The 17,399-nt window shown below is 32.1% G+C and overlaps 1 protein-coding gene across 2 annotated transcripts in view; it reads left to right on the forward strand.

Annotated features, from left to right (window-relative positions):
• LOC130444008 (inhibitory POU protein) overlaps positions 1-17,399 on the forward strand; it is a 104,366-nt gene that overhangs the window by 42,144 nt on the left and 44,823 nt on the right. The window contains exon 2 of one of the 2 annotated variants that reach the window (XM_056778960.1): positions 6,926-6,982. The exons of the other annotated variant lie outside the window; for it this stretch is intronic. Coding sequence (XP_056634938.1) covers positions 6,926-6,982 — 57 coding nt within the window. The remainder of the gene's footprint in view (positions 1-6,925; positions 6,983-17,399) is intronic. 2 annotated transcript variants of the gene reach the window in all.

A 17,399-nucleotide genomic window follows, 5' to 3' on the forward strand; every position in this document is an offset into this window, starting at 1 on the left:
TTTTTTCAGAGCATTCTAAAAGACTTGATTTACGAAAGCTTCGATGGCCAAAGTGCATTTATGTGGATGGTAATTACTTTTCTCTTGAAACATGTAGCATCCTCCTCGTAATAAAAAATAATAATGTTATAATTTTAGGTTAAAAACGGAAGTTCTTCAATAAACTGTTCGCGAAATGAAACATTTACTTTATTTATGAACAGAAAAAATTAAATAAGTCTTGAAAAATTATCATACCTAAATATAAAGGATTTACGTTAACGAACACATTTTCGTTCTTTTTTTAGGTTCAATTTCCTAATAAAGCTCAAAGTAATCGAAGATAGGGAATAATCATTGATATATATATATATATATATATATATATATATATATATATATATATATATATATATATATATATCACATCTGAACAAATACTAAATAAGTGGAAAAGAAAAAAGAAAAGTCATGCATTCCGGATATCAATAAAAATCTAAATAAATTTTTATTTAATAGTCATTCACTACTATTTTTTGGATGAATAGTGAATTATTAATTTCTTATTTAAAGAAGTCGTATTTTCACAGGGTAGTATTATAACATGACGTACATAGTGCGGTTTTTAGCCCCATAAAGTAAATAGAGGGCGTTCCAAAAATCTTGATGCATGCGTCAGTAATATGTCTCAACTATCTTTACACAAAGTTTCAACTTGTTACTTCAATTCATTTTATTATAGTAGAGTTCGAGCTTAGTCAAATTGTTTTGAAAAATGTCCCAAATTGAGTTTCACGCTGTGATAACATGTTTGACTGAAGAAGGATTAACAATGACACAAATGAAAAACGAAATGGAAGCTGCCGTTTACAATAACTTCTATCATTTTAAACAATTAAAAATTGGCCTTAGTTGTTTCGCTGGGGACGAGAATCATTAGAAAATGCACATGCGGGAGGTCCTGTGTTGGTGACTATTCTAGAAAACATTAAATTAGTGGAAGAAATTATTTTAAGTGACTGGCGCTTGGAAATTCGAATTCCCAGCGTAGTGTAGAAGCAACGTCGATTGAAATGTAAGAGATTTTTAAAGTTTTGCTGAGTGGATCACGAAAGTGTGATGGAGCTATAGTCTTTTACTATGATCCGACATCCAAAAGAGATTCTGTGAAGTGGCATCGGAAAGGAGAGCCGGTGTCAAAAAAGGAAGGTTCACGAAAAACACAATAAAAGTGATAGCCACAATATTTTGGGACGACGAGGGTATCTTTTTAATTACATGAATCAAATAAAACCGTGAACATTTGATTGAATATTACTCAGACTTATTAAAGCAGTTGTATCAACAAGTTATGGAAAAAAGGCGCAGCAAAATTAGCCGAGGTGTGCGTCTACCTTTCCAAAGCTACTGTACAACAATGTTATTTCACAGAAATTGGGTACCCACTATATAGCCCTGATCTGGCCCAGTCCGATTATTTTTTCTTCGTAAAGCTGAAGCCGTGTTAAGGAATAAAAAACTTAATAGGAACGATGCAGTTAAACAGGCGATATACTAACATTTTGACTATAAAGATGCTTCATATTTTTATTAAGACATAGAAGCTTCTGAAAAGAGTGTGGAAGTGAAGAGAGAGTATGTTGACAGATAATAATTTTTTTATTCATGACTTTTTTAGCTTCTAAGAGTGTAACTAGTACTGCAAGTGAAAGTATACCTCACTAACCACATCACAAGTTTACACACGTTGAACTTTTGTTCTTTTAAGCACAACTAAGATCAAGTTGTGAGTGAAAGTAGTATTTCGCTCAACAAGTTGTTTTCTAAACCCACACGATTCATTACAATTTTTTGATCAACTACTAGGTATAACGGGGAGACGTTGAGAATAAGTAATCCTATGTAACAAAAAGCGTGTTTGAAAATATAACACGACGAATAAATTATGCTGTTTAATCCTTCTCCTTCTTTATGATAATTCATTTACAGAATGTTGCACTTCACTGAGATATTAAATAGTAATAAGTTCCATTATTTTGGAAGAAATGCTATTATCTTAAAATGTAGATTCGTACTAAGCTTTTTGATTCAGCGAAGCACTATCAAGAAAGATTTATTTTGTATAATTGTAGGTATAATTTTCCTTTTTACCATTTTTAATGATCAGTTGATTGCTTTGTAATACACTTTAATTTGCTGTGTATTTATGTAACAGAATCTTCAAATTCCATTTCCAAGCACGTTAAAGCTGCATAATTTTTAGAAAGGCCCCCAAGAATCGGAATCTACTATATCGGCATCGTAAATAAATAAGTAACTTATTAAATAGTCTTTGCTGAAACATGGCGTTGAATTAATATAAGCATTGGGCTGTCTATTGCTCGTTTATCATTCTGTCGTTGACATACTTCATTTTTTAGTCATTTTATTAAGGAATTTAAGCATATTTCTCCATTATTATACTCACATATATACAATAGATGGTCAACTAATTCGAAGTGAAGTTCGTGTATTTTAGCCACCGCGATCATCGAGACGATGCGTTATCCTTATGAAAAAGCAAAAGTTCTTTCTTTGACCTTTTCCTTATCAAGCAATTATGCGTAAAATTCTCCTATTGTATACTTTTTTTTAACAATTGTTAATGAAACTATCCAAAATACCAGTCGTCGTTACCTTTCAGGAGGATGATCCCGTATTTACCTTGTCCGGAGCAGGTACGCCCCATTGCCTTGTGTTACTTGTTTTTTCATTTTAAGAATGTAGTGGTGATTCCAGGTTTCTTCTACATTTATGAATCGACGCAAAAATTCGATTCATTTTGTTCAAGCCTCAGCAATACGGCCTGAGAAATATTCATTCGTATAAGTTGTTGGTCCTAAGTTAGCAAAAGTGGTATCCAATGCGTGGATACCTTACCCATGCATAGTTCTTCAGTCTGTATAATCTGTTCTTTTGATATGCTGGTAGCCTCTATCTCACTATCTCAATTCGATGATCGTTCAGTACCTTTTGTTGAACTTTTTCGCGTCAATAAGACCTCGGAAATGTTCATTCAATGCACTTTTGGTCGAAAGAGAATGTTTGAAAATTCATTTCCATTTAGTATTTTTGAAAGTATTTTTTATTATTCAGGTTAATCATATTAAAAATTCGCCATTCCTGTTTTTCGAACAATCTTTCGAAACCTGACGATTTCTATTTATTTTTCAAATTTTTGTGATTAATAACATTATCTTTGCATATTCATTTGCTAGGATTATGATATATTCTCATTCAATTTTATTAATATGGCTAATTTCTGACGTGTTGTGTTAAATACAAGTCGAATGTTCTATAAAGTTATCATTGACAAAAAATTTGAGCTTAATTTGAAATAAAACGTTGAATATTTACCATAAAAATGAGAGAAAGACGTTTACAATAAACTAAAACTTTACCGATAAGTATAATTGATGGATACTCTTCTTTCCCACAAAACAAACCGCCGCCACTACAAATAATTATCAAGATTCCAATTTGCAGCACGCGTTATGCCGTGTCTAAGGGACTGGAGGCTCGACGCTTCAACGGGGTGGTTCAGGACCCCTTTCCCCGGTACTTTAATGCGACTCAAAATTACACGCACGTGTTACGAACAGACTCTCGTGTCATAAAGTAGAAACGAATTATTGAATTAAGGGATACACTTAATGCATTTTATTAGATTGATGGGTTTATCACAACCGACGGTTTGATCATTTTTTATTGTTTAACAAGATATTACATACGAAGCAATTACTTATTTTTAAAAATGCGCATTTCGCAATCAAATTTACTGAATTCAGATGAGAAATTTATTGAGAGAACAAACTTTGAAAATGAACGAACATAAGACTGAAACGATGATATTAAGCCGAAAGGATAAGACACAAAATATAAAACTAGAAGCAAGAAGTTTGAAATAACTTGGCATTCCATTAACTTAAGCTACAATACTGGAATAAGACGACAATTAAGACAGTCGATTGTGCTTCACCCAACTAATAGTTTTTAACACTCTTCTATTAGTTTTACCTATATATTCGTATAGTTGTAACTGACATCGATCTTGCACTACTTTGAGCGATGAAATTTAATGTAAACTCTACATACTTGTTAAAGACAACAATGCAATAATTCCATCAAAATATTTGATTATACTGACTAGATTCGCCAGGATCCATAATTTCTTTTTGTATATTTTGCGAATTAGAAAGATAAAGCTAGTGCGCGAATGATTTGAATTTCTTCCAGCTTATGTTGGCTGTAGTTCTTGAGGCGAAGCAGATTAGATTTAGAAAGATGAACTTGAGTCGAAACATTAACGAAATAAAAACGTTATCAGGCAGTCTAAGATTAGCATGAACATGAAAATCACGTTGATTCATCTTCTTTATTATAGGTATAGAGTATTCTAACAAGACTAGGAGAAAACACCATAGCTCAAACCCCTTGATATATTCGAATAGGAAATAATTTGAAGACTTGTATTCTGAGCTTAATGGAAGTTCCAGCTCGATATATATTTAATTTGGAGACTAACGTCTTCGGTATTAAAAAATACGATGCAGCAATTAAGTTAACAAATTCCAAACGTTTTTCTAGTCGCTTAACGACAATCAAAACAAAAAAAAAACCAAAACAAATAAAAAGTATCCATACCCATATTGGCAGAAGCATAGACACAAAAAATCAAAAAGAAGCAGAGAACAAAAATAAAACTCTTAGGAGAAATAGAGAATAAAATAAAAAACGAAAAAATAAGGTAAAGAAGATATATGGAGCACGACTTACAAAATCAAGAAAGAAAGAACGAAGAAAATATGTACGTAGGAAAAAATATTGAATGGGAGTGACTTAACTCCAATAAGCCTTACAAATGAAACGATAAAAGGCATCGCGATAAATTCCATTTGAGAAATGTGTAGAATTTGAAAAATTAACAGACGGTAGAAGATTATTATGAAAAGAAGAAATTTATCATGTGGTACGTATGATGAATATACAGTCAATTATTTTATTGAGAAGGAAGTTGCAACATTAAATTTGAATAATATCCTTCAATGTAGAGCTTTTAGACAGTATGTAATGATTTCAATATTAAATCGGTGATAAGCAACATTTCTAGATGTAGTTTCCTTTCTAATATCTGGACTGGTATTGGCTCAGTCTGGCGAATAACGTGGATGTTGATAGATAGAAAGAAATTGGGTACCAAAAGCTTGTAATTAGTAACACGACACGTTCTCATGATAAATAAGCGGTTGGACTATTTCTTTTTTTTGTACATCGTCTCATAAATATACCAGTACATCTCGAATAGTTCGTCTGTTTCAAAGAAAGATTTAGTCCACTATTGCACATTGTTTTTGGTTTGAGCTCGAAGATGATCACGATTGTTTTGTACAGTATAATATAGATCTAATTATGGAATAAAAACACTAATGCACATTACGTTAAAAGTTGTATTTATATAGTTAGACAACCAAGGTGATATTGATATGTATAAATTAGTCTCTGTTAAACCAAGCAACAGTAACGAAAACCAAATAGATAGTCAGTAATTATCAGACTATAAAAAAATAAGTTTGATCATCATGGGAGAAATTATTGTGAAATAAATGACAATCACCTAATTATACCAGTATTCTTATAGATGCTTAAATTAAAGATGATATTTGGAGTTGGTTGTAGGCAAAAACTTTATTCACAACCGTTGTGTCATCAAATCGTCGTTTAGGATATATGCTCTGATAAACCCATATCTAGGGTCTGCTTAATTCCGTAAACAGCTATATAATTACATGGCAGATTTTTCACTTTATTTCTCAGTTTTCGCCCAACTGCACTGTGAACAGAGTTACACTCTGAGTACATCTGAGTATGACCGTGACAAGCTTTGGAAGTGATTGAAGAGAATGAAGTTTCTATTTTGATAAGCGCAGCCATCTGAAAACATAAAATTCTTTTGGTTATCTTTCAAGTAACAAATAGCTGAAGACGCGAAAGTGGTTGAAATAAATAAAACATGAGATAACTGCATTTACGTCTAACCACGTTGAAACCTCGTTATTTAGGACTCTCGATATGTTATTGTTGATATTGTTATATATTTGTAAAACAATGACATCAACGTGTAGGATCCTTCTGAACTGAAAATTACTTTCTCCAATTTCCGAAATGTTTAGTCTCACACCCACGTACCAAATACATAATATCTAAAAAAAACTTTTAGTCCGTGCAAGTTGTATTATACTTTTCATAAAAATGCAATGTTTAGAGCATCAGATAATATTTTGAAAGAACTGGCATTAAAAGTTGAAGAGTAATACAGAAAGCATCAAAGGAAAAAATATCGATTGATTACTGGAAACAGTTCAATACTAAAGTGCTTAAGACTCTCATAAAAGATTGAGTTTAGAATAACTCCAAGATATTTTCATGCAGAAGATTCCTTTAAAAACAAAGAATGACGAGATGTAGTGAATGTTTTGTGGTATATAAGAAATAGATATTTAGATACTTCAAAAGGCAATGAAACATTTGCTGGTGGGCACCAAATCGAGCTATACCTGTATTCTATATTTGAAAATCTCCAAGAATTATAAAGAATATGAAGAAATCAGGTGTAATTTAAGAGAACACTAATAGAGTTCTAATAGAACTTATAGTGTACAAAATTTATTAGAAGACCTCGGAGGATGGTTTTTATAACCTAAGTTTGTTAGATAAAAATCAATGATTAGCGAGCTCAAACGACATCCATCCCGATATATAATGAATAAAATGAAAATTAAAAATAAATGTGTTAGAAAATGACAATTTTATTAAGTATTCTTTTATGAATTGAAACAACTACTACTTAAAAATATAACTATTCATCTTTTTATTTTAGAAGCTACATGTTTGTTTTATCTTTTTTCAGAGTCGAATATTAGAGGATGCATCAATTATGTGCAATTCGTGGTCTCCAAGACATAATGTGAGTCCACTAAATTTTTTTTTAATTTTTCTATATTAACTTTTTTAAAAAAAATTCTTTCAGATTATATTAATGCCAGTTGGTTAATAGTTATATTTAGAAATATACATTTTCGTACTGAACAAAACAAAGAAAAAATTCAAAATAAATACAAACTAGTATGCCTGTGCTTCGCTGCTTATGAATCAAAACAATGGGCTTGGAGAATTTATAAAAAGTATATTCTTCGCTCCAAATAGATATTCTTTTTTTGACGAAAATAAATGTAGCTTAATTTTACAAGAATAATGGTGTTAATTTTATACCGCCCGAGATCCGCTCCAAATAGATATTACGTCATAAACGCCGATTGTGTAGGAGAGCCTGATGGTCTGTTTGATAAAGTGCTATTTTGACGACAGAGAGTTGAATTGTTGATAAAAATGGAACAGAGCTTTTTGTTTTTGTGGTTCTTCAAACAACTTGCCCCAAATAGATTTTCTCGCAATTCCACATTTAGCCTCCAGCGATTACCGACCAAATCTTGAAGAGCACTTGAGTGGTAAATGATTTTTTTAGCGATAATCAAGTCATATTGATGATAAATCAATGGCTTGGAAAATTTGTACAATTTTTCTGTCGAGACGAATTATAAATACTACAATATCAATAAAAAAATGTGTTGACTTTAACAGATATTATATTGGAAAATGAAAATTATATCTTTGCCAATTTTCTAGTGTAAATGGGTCAGGATTAGAGCAAAAGGATCAGCCCTTTTAATTATCTGCCGATACGAAGATCAGAGCTAGGATTTGTTTTGTGGGTTCGGATTCAAATCACAAATATATTAATATCTAATATATTAGATTGTATGGGTAATTTTGAGATAGTATTTACAGAATTATAATAAAATTGTTAGATGAAAAAGAAAGAGAAATACTTTATTGTCAAAAAATTGTTACAATTTGAGGACAAAATCTTGTAAAAACTAAAACACAAACATAACAATAACTAAATAATGATACAAATACAATATAATTTCAATATACAGAAGGAAACCACAATGAGTAAGGAAATTATGGGTAATAGTAATAGGTAATAATTAGAATATGAGTTCATAGCATAATTAAATCAGTACGCAGCATGCCTGAAATTAAATATTATTATTAGAATAGAAATTATCTACAGAGTAGAAGGCATTTTCCAGTAAATATTCCCTCAAATTATTGCGGAATGCGGGAAAAGATTTGATTCGATTCGATTTTGAATATTAAACCCTTAACTAATTCTGAACGTGGAGTAGGTAGGTAAAGGTCAGGCTCCAAGTTCCTAAGTGGATAGCCCTGCAACGACCATTCTGAAATTGATAAAGCGAGTCAAGCTGTATTTATTTATACAAAATGGTGTTAATGAATGTGAAAATATCATCACTAGTTGCGTGTTAATAATTTAAGAAATCTTCCAGCTTTCAGCTAATGCCAAGAGAGTATAATTTTGATAACAAAAATTTTTCTTTGAGCGTTATTTCATCTGAGTATTACCATAGCCTACAAGCAACACGTCTCAAAGTGCAATGCAATTATTTTTATAGAGACGCAATAATTTCAGAGCAAAATCAGCTATAAAAAATGCCCCATTATCGGTTAAATCTACATATTTATTAATAAATATATATGCCTCAAACAAAAAATAGAACCAGTAACCACTTCTAGTTCACAGGTTCCTAATAATCAGGGATAAATGTATTTTCCCATAATTGAATTTCATTTTCATTCATTATCACGTGTTAACAGTTACTTTCACCAATTATAAATAAAACGCCCCAATACCGATAAAAAACATCATAAATAATTTATTCTCAGCTTCTATTGGAACTAGATGAAAATTTAATGAGCTCATAAATAATTTATAGTTTTAATTTATCTTTACTTTCATTGAAATATGCTGATTTTATGAAGTAATCATAAGATCATTTTCCAATCATGGTTACTTCCAGCTACAATGTAAAAGTTTTTGAATTTAAATGTCTTTATTAATATAATATTATCAGCGATTAATCTGTGGTATGATATTCATTTCTTTCAAATGCTTCCTATTAATTATGGATTTTATCTGCAAGTGCAGGTTATAACAAACAAAACAGAAATGTTTTATGTGGAATTTATATTAGAAAACAATTTCATCATTTCGTCCTGGAATTGGTTGCTATATGTTTGACCAAGTCACGGGTTTTAAAAATAATCATTGGAAAAATCTTCTAGAAGAAGCTTCACTAGTTTTGATAAGTAGTTAACCGTGTTCACAATTTTATTTCGTTATATAAAGCTTAAGAAAATATGGTTAGTGTTCAGTAAAATATATGTAAAAGACGAATTGAATGTGTTTTGTTGAAGAAATGGTAGGCATCGTAAAACATATAATAATAATTGACGTTGTTAAGTTACTACTTTTGACTTAATCCATTTTCAAATAATAAATGTTAACTACTCGTGAGTTAATACTGAAAGAGAAGTGATTATTTATTTGCACTTAAAAGGTCAAAATCATTCGCAAATCGCTGGCAATGCTAATCTTATACAGGGCGTTTCGGAATAGTACTCCAATCTGTCGGAAAATGATTTTATAGGTAAATATAAGGAAAAAAGTTCACATAAAAAAACTTCCAAAAACGCTTCGTAAGCGAGTTATAGTGAGCGATAGATTTCGCCCGGATTCCTGATCCACCAATAATAAGAAGCCATATTGATGTCTCGGGTCTGAAATTCTTCTTCTTCTTCTACTTCTTCTATCTTTTATATATGCAATTCTGCCTGATTCTTTCTTTTGTTGTGGTTTTAAGTTATATTATCGCTTCATCTTTTCCGGGGTCGACCGACACTTCTCTCGACCGGCGCTTTATCTCTTGCGATTTTCACTATCCTATCATCTGTCATTCTATTTATATGGTTGTTCCATTCTTTTTTTCTATTCAATAACCACTCGTTAATCTTCTCCACGTTACATGTTGTTCTAATGTTGTCGCTACTTACTCGATCTCTTAGTGTGTTCTCCGTTATTCTCCTCAGTTCTCTCATCTCAGCTGTTTCCAACATTTTTTGTGTTTTGGACGTGTCCGGTCGCGTTTCTGCTGTGTGTGTGCTTTGTAAATTCTAGTCTTAGTTTCCAGTCTAATATGTTTGTTTCTCCATATTGTATTATTGAGGCATCCTGCTGCTCTATTGGCTTTCTGTATTTGTTTTTTTACTTCTGATTCTACATCTACATAGCTTGATAGTGTGATGCCTAAGTAGTTAGTTTCCATAATCTGTTCAATGCTGGTACCGTCAATTTCTATTGAAATTGAAATCTTCTGAAATTGTTGTGCAAATTTGTTTGATCCATACGTATTTTGACCTGAAAATTTCAATAAACCAGGTATCAGATCTGTAACTGTAATAGTTTTTACGTTAACTGACGTGAAATACAAAAACTCAAATTTTATGTGCATATTTTTTTAATATTTTTTGGGTGAAATTTTTCGTTTTTATTTGTTTATGATACAGAATTCAAAAATACATATAACCCTAAATTTCAACCTACTACGATCAACCCTTATTATGAACTTTAATTTTTTTGGCAACATTTTTAGTTTGTCATCACTTAGAATAAAAAAATTCATATTAGTCTCAATTTTTCACTCAATCTATCTATTGTTCCATCGGGATTTTTATTTTTAATTTTAGCCACAGATCCGTAATAACCCTATTGCCAGATAGCAATAGAATATAATATTTGTAGTACGATAAATTCTTATTCAAAGTCTATAATTCCATTTATCTTTAATTATGTTATTTTTAAATTTAATTTGATCTTCTACCTTCGCCGGTCGATAACTGATCATCTATTCATTTATCAGCTCTTCCGTTGTCACCTCTCATCCACCAAACATATATATACAGTTTTCGGCCATTTTGTTAGTTTTATTTGTGTATTGATCATAGCAGTGACTATTAGACGTGTTATTTTAATTTTTCTGTGCAACTCTATCCATTACACTTATCGTAAATTTATTATTAAATAACGACCATTACTATACCTGTACATATTGTACTTACCATTTTTTGGAAATAGTTTTAAATCAAAACAGAAAGGTGTTTTCTTAATGTGAAAGGTAGTCAAATAATAAGCAAACGAATACAATATTAAGTCACTGTTTATCACCAATAACTATTTTATTTATATGTACAGTAAGCAATTCCAGTAAACGCAAAGGAGCCAATTTGAGTCGACGACCAATCAAATCTAGATATAAGAACACGAAGATGAGCGAATTTTCTGACATACACATACAATATAAAATTAATAATTGGTTGGCAGCAAGAGCGATTTTGACAGCAAAAAATTGAACGTTAAATTTTCAAGAAAAAACAGTTGTTGCCTTGGGACTTGGTGTCATAGAAATCTATCGATGAAGTTTGCGATCTCAACTAAGCTGTGTTTTATCTAATTGAGGTTTTAAATACATTGGATTTGCCAGGAATGCCAACACACCATTTACAATTGAAGGATTGATCTACGATTATTTTGCTCTGTAATTTGACCCCATCACGGCTATGTAATGGCACACGATTAGTAATTGAATAATCAATGGAAAAAATGTATTTTTGCCACGAATCCCTATGATTCCTACAGATGTGCCAATTGATATCAACTCCCAATAAGATTGGCATTCGCAATGACAAGGGATAAGTCACAAGACCAGACGTTCTCTATATGTGATTTAGATTTGGAAACACCATATTTTTCCCACCGACAACTATATATGGTATGTTCTTGCGTGGGAAAAGCATCCAATTTGTTTATAAAGGCTAAAGAGGGACTAACCAAGAATATTGTACACTTTATTGCACTGAGAGATTGCCATAATTAATAGTGAAAATATGAAAAATCATTTCTGATGCTCGAAAGCTATCAAGAATTGTCATTTAAAATATATTCGTTTCTTTGATAAATAATAATTTATTAACCTAAATAACGCATACTGTCATTGTCTACAGTGCTTTCGATTTAAGTACATCCCTACCCACTTATAGTAAGTCAGTTATTTTTATTGAACAAAAAAATGTTTCATAGAAATAATTTATACGGCAAAACAACGTTTGCCGATTCCGCTAATAAGATATAAGGTATTTCGACACAACGAGATCCGTGGCTCAAAAATTAAAAATTGTAAATCAGTCCCATTATTCGGAAATCAATTTAAAAGTACTGAAAAAGATTATCATGCAAAGAGGGCGTTATAGAAAATATTATGGAATAAAACAATCACAAAAAATGTTGAAAGAGCCAAATGCTAGATCCTAAAACTTACAAGGCAGGTTTTTATTTTTTGCTTATTATTCGCCTTTTAAATATTTATATCGTAGGCAAAATTGAGGCCCTTACTGACAAAAATTCAGAACAAAAATACGTATACAGTCTGGACAAAAAAATACAAATTATGGTCTCTGAGCAAATGGCATTCCATTCTGTTATGATTTGAAGATCCATATCAGTGGAGTGGAAAATTTACACTTATTGGAAGGTATTATGCTGATAAACATCTTAATGTGCATCAAATTAAATTAATGCCTCAAATTCATACGTTCAAATAATAATGAATGTATTGAGATTGATTGATAAGATTGAGAAACTGAAGGATGGTATGTCAAAAACAATATCACAGTCTAAAACCCTTGTCTATTGAAACCGTGTAGCTTAAGATGAAGTCAAGCTTCGGATAAAAGAACCCTTCCAGGATTGCGACAAATTTTACACTACATGACTGCAATATGTTAGATTATAATATGCCAAGACGAATAGAAGCAGTATTTAGGCGATGTAACACATTGGTGATTTGATATTATAAATAAATATTGAAATTTGGTCTCTTTCAAAGTTATTATAAACTTGTGGTGAATCAGAAGATCGAATTTTTATTCTTTGTAATATATAAATTGGAGTTTATCGATGAAATTTATTTATTAGGTTTGTAATTTCAAAATGTTTTCAACATCTTGGAAGTAATAGAATTTTGTTACTGCATGTTTTGCTCCGTATTTTGATGGCATTTTATAATTATCTTCCGCCACTTAGTATAACGGAAGAGGCACTGTCAGTAGAATTCAAGATTGCTATCGCACCGTTGTCATTATACAGGAAACAAGGACAGGAAATGTAGAGAGCGAAAGCACGCGCCTCTCTAACAAGTGAAGCCAAAATGAATAATAAATGAGTTGTAAGAACTTACTCCCTCTACTCTATTCCCCCCAATAGCTCTTTCTCTCTCTCTCTCTCTTTACTCTCTTGGCACGTGTTTTTATATTTTCCTGGCCCTCGCCCCTTCCTTTTCAGGTTGTACTTACGGTAGAAATTTTGAATTTTAAGCTTAACATTTGAGGGTAATGCTTCGGAATAAAGATGGAAATAACAAGTGTTATCATTAGAATTAAGGTAATGTTATGACATAAAGAGATGGGGTGAATAGAAAATTTTCTTTGAAATAATATTATCATAACGGTGATCATTTTTGATTTATATAATTGGTCGATGGAATATGAATATAAAACTAATAAACACCAGATAAAATTGTAAATAGAAATTCTCATTCTAATAAGAATATTTGTTTACAGAATTCTAATGTTATTCAGGCGTTTAAAAAGATCCAGGTATTTGAGTTTGTGTCAAGTACTTGTTCTTAACGTTGTTGTCTTGTTCTGATTGTTGAAATTATGGGTAGTCTAGCATAATTCACATTTTGCAGATTTACTTTTAGTAATTAAGTAACTATAAGTTATGTTTATGTAGTCTATTCATAACCTAGTTAGTTTAACTTGAGGTAATCTTTCCCTTATTGACTGACCAGGTTTCACTTTTGGTCTTACATCACGTAGTTGCGTTTTGTCCGATGGTTTCCCTTTTGATTTAAGTAGCGGTTTTATATTTTTGTGCACTATCGTCTTCAACTTACTCGTGATTTCACTAATAACTGCTTCACTATTGTGTTCAGCTTCTTCGGTTTCTTGAAGACCAATATGATGAAAAACCAAAAGTAAATTCACAGTGTTATTTATATGTAATGCAATTATGATAATTCGTCTGGATATGTAGGATAAAGCTGGTTAATCATATGGATTCTTCTATATACAGAGTGAGTTTTATGTATTGAACGCCTCAATCATCTCGGAAACCGCTTGTACGATTTTTATAAATTTTTGTGTCCGATCTTTCTTTTCTCCGAAAAAACGATGAACTTTGTTATTTCAAATGGTTTTTAGAAATCCTTAAGAAATACTGATTATCTTTCATGTAATATTCTCTATACCTAAATGTCATCATTTTGAAGTCTTCCAATCCTTCTAATTCTGCCCATTCGCTACTTACCACCACATCCGTACCTCGTAACTCATGAACATAAACCTTTGAACTTTCTACTGCCTTCTTCTCTCCCTTGGACTAAAAATATTTCTATAGTAGATACCTCACTTACCATTTACAATAACTATGAATGCGTCCTTGTAGAGAAAGCATTCTGTATAAAAAATCTTTCGACCTAATTCTCTATACGGATGCGTCCAAAGTTGAATCCGGTGTTGGTTGCGCAGTCACTTAAACCACGAATTCTTTCCGCTCAACGTGTAGTGTTTACACCGGTGAACTATACAGTATCCTTCATGCTCTCAAATTTATCTCTCCTCTCCATAAACATATCGCCATATGTACTGATTCTCTTTCATCCATACAGTCAATTACAACCATATTGACCAACCATCCAATAGTCCAAAACATTCACGACATCTACCAAACTTTCATTGCTCTTGATATAATAGTCTCTCTCATCTGGCTTCCATCGCACACTTGAACTGCTGAAAACGAGTCGGCAGATCGCCATCTCAAAGAAGCCACAAAGAATCCTCCTGAAATCTCAGTTCAGCTTGCCAATGATCTGAAGACTAACTTCAAGAACCTCATTTAAAAATCTTGGCGCGATATATGGAGCAAGAGTACTACAGCATTACATAACACCTATCCATCTAAATTTCACCTTTCCCTAAACTTTTTGAATAGGAGAGAAGAAAGAAAACTCCGCATCAATCACACTAAACCTACTAACGCCTATTTGATGTCATCAGAAAGTCGTCCTGTCTGCCAAAGTTGGCACGCTTCTGTGTCTGTTAAGCACATCCTCGCCGACTGTAGAAAATATTCTACCGCATACCAGTAGTTTGATATGAAAACCAAACTCAAGGAGACACTTAACTGACTGACGGAAATGAAGAAAATCATAGAGTTTCTTAAAGCCACCAAGTTGCACGACAAAATATAAATAATTTACGTTTACGTTTTATAAACTATGTTTTTTAAGTGACCCTACAGGAAATAGTCCAGGGTTCATGTAGGGTGATCGCGGGGGTCATCGATAAAACCGCGCCTTCTAATTCATCTTCTTGACAACACATTATTTAGGTTTTGCCTCACCATACACGCATAGTGAGGTGGGGCACCATCTTTTTGTATCCAAATACATATTGTTATTTGGAATATTGTTATTGTATAAAAATTTCTAACAATGAATTTTTTTTAAATGTAATTGAAAATAATTACTTGGATTTGGAAATATCCGAGCCAGCTCAAGTATAATACTATTCTCCAATGAATATATATACCATCTAAGTTGCCCTGAATGTCGCCTATTATTCCGGCACAAACATTCACTTTTTTGAGAGTGTTACGTGACCAGTATCTACAATTATGCCGATTTACGTTTCCATTTATACAAAAACGCATCGAAAAACATAACATTACTTAAAAAAACTATTTTGATTGTAACATTTTCCTATCAATAGGTCTGCAAACTCTTCACGTGTATCAAAATCGTGATGTGACAACTCTTGAATCAATTTTACTTTGTATTATTATCACGTAAACATTTAAAGATTTGTTTTCCGTTGATGCAGTTTTTCTGCGCCCTGATTTGGATAAATCTACTGAACCAGTCTCGTTAAACTTTTCTACTAATTTACTGATAGTAGATCTTGCTATGGGATTTCGGTTAGGATATAAATTATTAAAGAAATTACGTTTCTCCTTGACTTCTACGCCTATCACCATATTCTAGTATTATTAAAATATCAATTCGATCTTTTGCAGATTAACGATCCATTGTTACTTTCGATGAACATCAACAATAATAATTTATTGAAACGTCAAATTTGTTATTGTAGCAGTCATAGCCACCTAAATGTATTAACTTCGGCGGAGATAACTTAAATAACTCTGAAATTATGCCACAAGACCCTTGTGCACAGAAATTTATAAAGATTGTCAAGCCGTTACCGAGATAATTGAGGCTTTCCATATATACAACTTTTCATTGACTACTCTTTCACTTCCAAGCTTGGTACGAAAACCTCTGTATGCTTCAGTATAGTTTTACCTCTAAAATAGAAGCAATTAATGAGATAAGGTCACTCATTTTAAATTACAAGTACTGCTCCTTAAAGCGTTTCAGACAGAAACTGACAACATTCTAAAATATATCTACGCGAGCCCAGCTTATATGATAGAGTAAGAGGAAAAAGAGATGCATATACTTTGGGCGCCTTTCTAGTCACCCTGATTATCACAACGTACCGCTTGAATAGTTTGTTAGTTGGGTGTTCCCAAAATGAAACAAGGGACACACACAGTTAAAACTATATAAACAAAAAATTAAGTTGCATTTAATGTTTTGTCCTGTCTGTATATATTTTGAATTATGAAATGGAATCGTTTCAATCATATCAAATCAATCAAATCTTCATAGATTTCTCACAAATTTCGTACAAAAAAATATTTGTATATCAATTATTTAAATAATTACTGTAGAAGAGTTAAATAATATTGAAAAACTCAGTGTTTCAAAATGTTATTATGAAGGCAGACCAATAAGTACTTAGCCTCACCTCCTGATGACAACATTATCAAAAAAACAATTCACCATCGTGTAGTACGTTTTCGTAGATGGCTACTATTGAAAATTGAGCCTGATCGGACTCATATGTTTGTTTTGACCAGGTGTGTGACCTGGCGAGTTCACCGTCTTAAAAATATGGAAGAAAGAGAATTAAGGTTCGGTGAATCAATTCTTGTTTCTGGAATAGAAATCGCAAAGCAATATCAAAGAGTGTATGCTGTGTATGCTGACGCTTCTCCTTCTATAGCAATGATCAAAAATCGGTTTAGCGAGTTTCAAAATGCGCGAGATAGCTGAGACGCTAAGATCGCTTGTGTGAAATTTAAGGAATGGGGAAACTTTTGGCGCGATGGGTACCGCGTTTGCTCAGTCCGGAACTATAGCAACCATGAGACCATTTCAGAGCAGTGTTGAACCCTGCTTAAGAGTAATTCTAAGGAGGTCTTGCATTGTTTTGACACG

This window comes from Diorhabda sublineata, chromosome 5, assembly GCF_026230105.1.
Source record: "Diorhabda sublineata isolate icDioSubl1.1 chromosome 5, icDioSubl1.1, whole genome shotgun sequence".
Lineage (NCBI taxonomy): Eukaryota > Metazoa > Arthropoda > Insecta > Coleoptera > Chrysomelidae > Diorhabda > Diorhabda sublineata.